This window comes from Amaranthus tricolor, chromosome 6 (assembly GCF_026212465.1).
Source record: "Amaranthus tricolor cultivar Red isolate AtriRed21 chromosome 6, ASM2621246v1, whole genome shotgun sequence".
NCBI classification, from domain to species: Eukaryota; Viridiplantae; Streptophyta; class Magnoliopsida; order Caryophyllales; family Amaranthaceae; genus Amaranthus; species Amaranthus tricolor.
In genome coordinates, this window is record NC_080052.1 from 5170799 (window position 1) to 5178540 (window position 7742).

The 7742-nt window shown below is 30.9% G+C and overlaps 1 protein-coding gene across 1 annotated transcript; it reads right to left on the minus strand.

Annotated features, from left to right (window-relative positions):
- Positions 1-4642: 4642 nt before the first annotated feature.
- LOC130814553 (uncharacterized protein At1g15400-like) lies at positions 4643-5471 on the minus strand. The gene has a single exon (XM_057680662.1). It carries the CDS (start codon positions 5196-5198, stop codon positions 4860-4862), a length of 339 nt encoding a protein of 112 aa, XP_057536645.1. The 5' UTR covers positions 5199-5471; the 3' UTR covers positions 4643-4859.
- Between the last annotated feature and the right edge of the window lie 2271 nt (positions 5472-7742).

Genomic DNA, 7742 nt, shown 5'->3' on the forward strand with positions numbered 1-7742 from the left:
GGTTACCTCAAAATCTCCTATTTCGATTACTCTCCAAACTTGATAATTTTTCGCTTTGATAAAGATCTCCATCCTATTTTTCCATTATGTATAGAATTTTCAATCGAACATGGGTGGTCTTTGAGTAGAATACCCTTCTTCCATTCGCTCGTTCATAATTGACATTTTCGGGAACACCAGGATTCTGCCCTCAGGGTTTCCAGATCTACTGGGAACAGAGCTCTGATACCAATTGTAGACTCAATTAGGAACGGGAAGAGCAACAAGAGGGGGGGTGAATTGTTGTTGTTACTAGTTTAAGCGTTTTTGCCCTGTTTTTGCGGAATTGAACAAAATAAATAAAGCTTAAACTTAAAGCGAAATAATTAAAAGAGACAAACGATTTTTACGTGGAAACCTTCTGGGCCTAAACAGAAGGAAAAACCACGACCCCACAGGATTTCTAAATTCTCCACTATGTTTAAGGCAACTCGTTACAATTACATTAAACATCTTACTTCACTCGAAGCGCATCAACTAGGCCAACTCTTCTCTCTCAAATTGCTTCACTCAAAGCAACAAACTTAGCTTCACTAAAAGCTAATTCTCACCACTAGCTTCACTAGAAGCTTTCTCCTTAGCTTTACTCAAAGCTAATCTCTTCTCTAGCTTCATTAAAAGCTATCTAATTTCCCCCTTAGACTCACCCGAGTCTAATTACAAATTCTCTCAAAAACCCTTACAAAAGGATAAAAATTCTCTAGAAATAAAATCAATGAGTTGCACAAGAAAATATTATAAATTAATTGGCATTTTTAAAACAAAATTTTCTTGTAAAAATTCTCCCAAAATTACGTATGATTTAATGGCTCATACTAAGGCGAGTTTTGAAGAATAACCGAGTCCACTATTTATAGAGCTAAAGTCCCTAATAAAAAGGAATATTCCAATCCATTATCCCATTATCAAAAGATCATGGGAGTAATGTGGATAAAGCAACCATACGGTTATTTGATTAAGTCAAACCAGACAGAAATAACCGCTGTTCCCATTTGCCTTAAAATAACTTATGTTCCCTTTAAGCAGCAGTTTCTTCAATAGCTGTTCCTGTTCCAGTATTAATTGCTGGAACATGTTTGCTATAAATAGAAACGGTTATGCTTATTACGAATGGTTACTTGCTAACTTGTAGGTATAAAGACGGTTAAGAATGATAGCTAAGACCCATTCAACAACAACTAATTCTATTTTTAGTAAATCCAATATTTACTAAAAATAGATCCTAAAATAAAGGATCTAAGAAAATAAGGACGTTAATTCATTTTATTTAAGAAAAACGATTTGCCAATTAATTTTAATAAATTACTACTGCAACAAATTAATTTTATTAAATACATTAACTAAAAATAATAATTAAAATATAATAACCAGAATTTTCAGTTAACGTAGGCTGACTCCAGTTCAGGAACAGTGCGCTGTTTCCAGAATCCAGTTTTGCTAGAACATCCAACTTAGGAACAGTAGACCTGCTGTCTCCATTTTACATCCCAAGCGATATACTTCTTCTAACATCCCTTGAATCCTTTTGACACATGCATTCCCATGAACTAAGCCATAGGTACTATCAACGATCACAATTAATCGGATATCGACCTGCACACAATCTCTAAACACATATTTGCTTAAGTGTAGTCATCATCAAAACTCAAGAGGTCCAGCACAAGTCATCACTCAATCTTATTTGCAATGCTAGTTCAATGTTGGCGCACCACCCTCATTCAACAAGAAATCTTTATTCCACCTTTTAGAGATCATCCATAATCAAATTCAAATCTGAATTTTAATTCTTAGCTCCTAGTTTGTGTTTTTATTTTGTGTTTGTTAAAATCGGTCATTTTATGTTTTCAGTATTTAATTTTAAGTTAAAAAAGCATACAAAAATATGTCATGTATTTTAAATATTTTGAAAGTCATGTATTTTAAATATTTTGAAAGTCATAAGCAAGTATGGAAGTACAAGACAAGAAGAAAACAAAGACGGAAATCAAGTCAAAGCACGAGATCAAGGAAGTTATTTTCAGCAAGTTACGAGCCATTTAGGGCATGTGCAAGGAATGCTCAAAGACATCACCTTTTACGTCCTTTTAGTCCATATTAGCTAGGTAGTTATTTATGTATGCAATAAAAGAAAATCATAAATTTATGTAGTTATCTTTAGATAGTTGTTTTTCGGTTTTATGCAAGTAATTAGGAGTATTGTCGGTTTTGTGAGTATTTAATTACGGGACGGAAGTTATGTGAGAAGTTACTTGCAGAATGAACACATAGGAGGTAGTTACCAAGAAGTTACAACCGGCCAAAGTAGTAACCTCCACACGTCACTATGGCCAGTCATGGTACACGGTTTCATTAGTCGGTTTTTAGTTAGTTTCTTTCGTTTTTCTTTCCTTTATAAATAAGTTCAGCATGTATTATGTTTTTTGAAGAGTTGATTAATGATAAAGAAAACCCAAAACGTTTTGTTTCAATCCCCGTTGTTTGTATGATTCTTGGATTAGAGTCGTATTAGCAAAAGTTCTTATGCTTGGTGTATTTGGCGCATGCACCTGTGCCTTAAGAGCGTCGTTACTTGCTACGTGGATTCATAGTGAGTTTCGATTTTAGCCAAACTATCCTCCATTTGCATTTGCGAATATGAAACAGATACACAAAAAAATTCAGTCATTGCATTTGACATTCACCACCTTTCATTCCCTTCATCGTTCTTTCTTCCAATCCGTGATTAAAGCTTGTAAGAATTCCTAAGGATTAGGCGATCTTACAACAACACTGCAACTGATGGGGGTCTAGTAGAGGTTGAAGGAAGAAGCTGATGAAAAATCAGGCTGAGAAGATGGTAACCTGATATTCTAAGTTACTAAAACCGGAAGAACATTTAAAAGCGGATGGAGTACAAAGTTCAAACCTTTAAAAAATAAAAGAACATACGAACCTTTAAAAGCGGGTGAGCTAAAGTCTGTACCTTTTAAATCAAATTTTCCAAATAAAAAAAAAAGAAATGAAATGTGAAAGATAAGAGTACATCCACGTTAAACGACAAATCAACTAATGAATAATTTAATTAACACAAATTATTGTATAAAACGGCCTTATCGTGAGATGTGTTTTATACTTAGGTTAAATAGCCTAACAATAGAAAGTTTTAACATAATAAACCTCTTGTATGAACTCGTTGTGAGACGATCTTATAGAAATAGGGCTCTTAAAATAAAAAAAGATATGAAATCTGAGATAAGATTACATCCATGTATTAACAATTCAATTTGCACAGCATTTCCCACTAAAAAATCATACTCCCACCCATTCTTTTTAGTTCTCCACTTTCTTATTTGAGCATTTTATTTCTATGGTCTTATTTCCATTCCAAGATATCCATAATACATTTTTAGGTTGTCTCTTTAATTTTTTTTTTAATATTAAAAATTCCTAATATTAAACATGGATCCACTATTTTAGATGGTGTTCTCATGTTCTTAATATTAAAAATACCTAATATTAAATATTAATTTACTATTTTAAATAGTCCTCTCGTTTTCTTAATATTTATGCTCAAACTAAAAGTAGCAATTAAATTAAATCGGACAGAATATCATATTATTGTTCATATTATTAGAAAAAAACATAAAGGAGCACCAAACAATATATTATGTGTATCATTAAGATTGTAGAGATTATAAGATTAAGGAATTTATATAAAAGTTTTTAGGTATAAATGTTGTAAATGTAACGAAAGAAATAAAAAGCCTTTTTATAATTTTAGATCACATTATTTTGTTATACATCAATATAATGATAATAATTATTTTTCAATAATTATAATTAATTATATTTGAGTAAAAATAACAATGCACGAACGAATACATAACTTGTTTACAAAACTAAAAACTAATTTTTAAAACAATTATCTAATACATCACCTTAACGAATAAACTTCTATATAGGATTGCTATAATAAATTTTATAAATATTTTACTTAATTTAAATCCAATTTAAAAATAATTAAATTCTAAATCAAATAAATATTTTCATGTAATCAAATATTATTAACTAAAATAAGTTCATCCGTAAAATTTCCTTAAGAATGACAATTGTCATTTTTAAACATTTTTTTGGAATTGATTTTCCAATATTTTTAATATTTTTAATAGTATGTATAATTCAAAACTAATAAAATTCTAAGTTTAGTAAATATTTTTTTTAATTAATTATTAGCAACTAAAATAAATTCATTTATCAAGCCTCCTTAAGAATATCAATTTTATTTGCCAACAGAATACCAATTTTATTTGCCTTAACATTTGTATTAGTATGTATGATATTATTGCAATATCTTTTAAAATTGATGTATCACTAAATTAGCTAAGATCAAGAACGATACAAGACTTTGAAGTGATCCATATATTTCATGTGAAAAGGATTTAAGTAATGAATTTTCGGCCATCAAATTACAAATAAGCATAATAAAACTTCTAAACAACATCATAATAATGAATTTACACAAAGCTTTAGACAAAATCACATCCCTCTACCACATGATTGTCAAAAAAAAAAAAAAAAAAAAAAAAAAAAAAAAAAAAAAAAAAAAAAAAAAAAAAAAACTAATAATCCCATAAACACTTCGATTCAAAAGACCCAATTTTTGGATTGGGTTTTAATGTATAATTTCACATATTTTGCTCAAAATATACTTGCTTTTGTTCAATAGAGTTTGCAACATTCTATAAATCAAATTACAAGATTCATACATTAATGGCTAAATCAATAATCAATTACAAAAGAAAAAAAAAGGGCTATTCATTTTTGTGTGTTTCCACCAATTTTTATTTATTCTTTGACTTACCAGTTTTTCTTTTCTGGTTTTTAGCAGCAGGTTTTCCAAAAACACTGCATAACCCACAACCAGAAACTCTTGGAGATGGTGGATCCTCTGCTTGCTCAACCTTAACACTACGATAAGCCCTTCTATTTCCACCATCAGATTTACTTCCCCTCGATTCTGAGATCAGATTATCTTCCTGATTTACTGATTGATCTGAATCACCTTTTTGATTTTCTGATTTGTTTTTACTCAGCTCTTCTGATATCAGCTTATCATCAAATACTAAACCGGAGGATCCTTGCCTTCTAAACGAAATTGCTGATCTTTGTAATCCTTCCATAACCTCTACTTTCTCCCTCTAAAAACCTCTTACTTCTCCCTCTAAAAAGTTTAATAGTTTGAGAAGATGATGAAATGAAATGGGTATCTAGAAAATTCTTTTTGGACTGGCAGGGGAAATTCAAATATGAATTGGGGAAATAATTCCGTTTTATTAATTGAACGCAAATATCTTTTTCTTTTTTAGATAATTTAATACGTTCGTCTAATCCTTATATATAGAGCTGTGCAAAATGTACCCAACCCGAATTTCTATCCGTGTGACCCGATTGCTTATAATCCGAAAATAAATCGAAAACATAGGTTAAGTCGAGTTACCCGAATCTATATGACACTTATCCAAATGAATGATAACCCAAAAGTGTTGGTATTAGAACTGATAATATCCGATGATTGGATAACTCAAAACCGAGGTGAACCTGATTTATATAATAACCCAAACTTAAATCATACTCGAAATTATTGTAATCGTACCCGAGTTATATCAACACAATATCTGAATCAAACCGAATCTTGATCCTCGTAATCGAATCCAAACCCAATTGACTATTAAATAACATAGAGTAACTCTTAAAGACTGAATCCACTAAACAACCGACTTGAATGGAACTTAAACCTGTTAAATAATAAACTTATGTAGAGATTCTATAAAATAAAAAGAGCTACTGATTTTGTAAACCAACTTATATAGACTAAACCTATGAATTACTTTATATGTTCAAGTTTATGCATCAATGATATTAGCAGTATAAAACGTAGCTGATTTAAACAAAAATTAAGTATCTAATGAGCAGTAACTTGTGTTTAACCCGTGTTCATTCCTTCTTTGTGTGTTGATTAATTTATGTGTGTTCATACCTTACTTATGCTAATTATTTGCATCAAAACTTTGTTTTAAAACTGATTAGAACCCCCCAACAAGAATTTGATTGTGCACAAAGTTGAATGAACCTTTCAACACAAACATAAATCATCCTTGAAAGTATCAGTATCTATTTACAACTAGTCTCTTGAGAAACCATCTCTTTGAAAAATGTATTTCAAGCCCAGTTCATTAAAGAGTAATGTCTATTTACCGTATTCTTAATGTTTATTTACATTATGCTTAATGTTTACTCACCGTATTCTTAATACCTATTTTCAATACCTTATGTGTCCACTTACATCATTTTGAATGTCTACCTTTAACTTACATATTGACAAAGAAATCTCTGGCTCTTTGTCTTCAACTCCATTTGCACCGGACTCACACATTAACATTATAACTCTTGAAAAAAACAAAAAATCAGCTTTATTAATAAATACCAAAAATAAATATTCAAACATCTAATATCAAATATCAAATATCAAATATCAAATAGATACAAAAAAAGATAATAACTCAAATATCCATTTGAGTTTAGGACGGTGAAACGAAATAAGGATGGACCGGAATGTAGAGTCCGAGTATACGCATTCTGAAGCAGTCTATAAAGTAGTCCGACCATACATTATGCTCGGAAAAACACAAGGATAACACCTCTTTCTCCCTCTGAATCACCATTTTTCGACATTCCTTGTTCAAGGTATCCTCAAATCCCTTCTTCTACCTCTTCTCTGCTACTTTAGGTCTCATCTCTACACCCTGTATCATAGCCCAACGATATTCAATAGTTACTTTATCAAAATCTGCGGCTCGATCTTTTCCAGAAACATTGAAACTAACTGAGGATTCGATTTTTAAATTCGTGCCATGATAATTAAAAAGCAGAAGATTTTCGCCCTTCATTTTGATTTTTTGCTCTTGATTAATAGAACCCATGTTTGTTCGTTTGTCTCTTTTTATTCCTCAATGTATTTATGCTGATCTTATGAATGTGACAAATATCATCAAAAATGAAATGACTTCCATGCCTATAAGGTGTTTGATAAAATTCCTCCAAGAAAATTGGCTTTTTGTAGATTGATTATATTACTTGACTGTAATAGTGGGTCGTTGATTTGAGGAGGAAATGGGTATGGTGAAGCAGTTGGTGTTTGATGAAATGCCTAAAAGGAAATTTGAAGGTGGGTATTATTATCATCATCAGCGTCATATTCTTCATGAGAGGATGAATTTACCTCATTATCATTATTATCAAGGGGAAGACATGTACTGTTGATGATTGCTTCACCCAGGACCGGAGATCTTACCAATTTTACAGATATCTTTTCTTTTTTTTTTTTTTTTGAACTTTTGGGGAAGAAAGATGAGATTCTTTTGAAGATGAACAGATGGGTATTTGAGCTTGTAAATGGAGTTTGTGGTTTTGGTTTTACTTTTGGTTGTTTGTGTTTGTTATACTTTATGATTCTGTAATTTACAGTGAAGAATGAGGAGAGAGGAGGAAGATGCCATATTGGTGAGGGCTGAGAGTCCTAGCATGTTATAATCAATTTGTATCATGTTTTAATCAATTTCATGCTTCGCTTCTTACACTTAGATAACTTTTTGAGCTATTCAAGTAACCCAAAGGAATTTGAGCATGTCTATATTTGATAATTGATGATGATGATTGTAATTCAG

What these genes read in the sequence shown, in the direction of transcription:
- LOC130814553 (XM_057680662.1), bottom strand. Translation starts at nt 5,198, where the DNA reads ATGGAAGGATTACAAAGATCAGCAATTTCGTTTAGAAGGCAAGGATCC.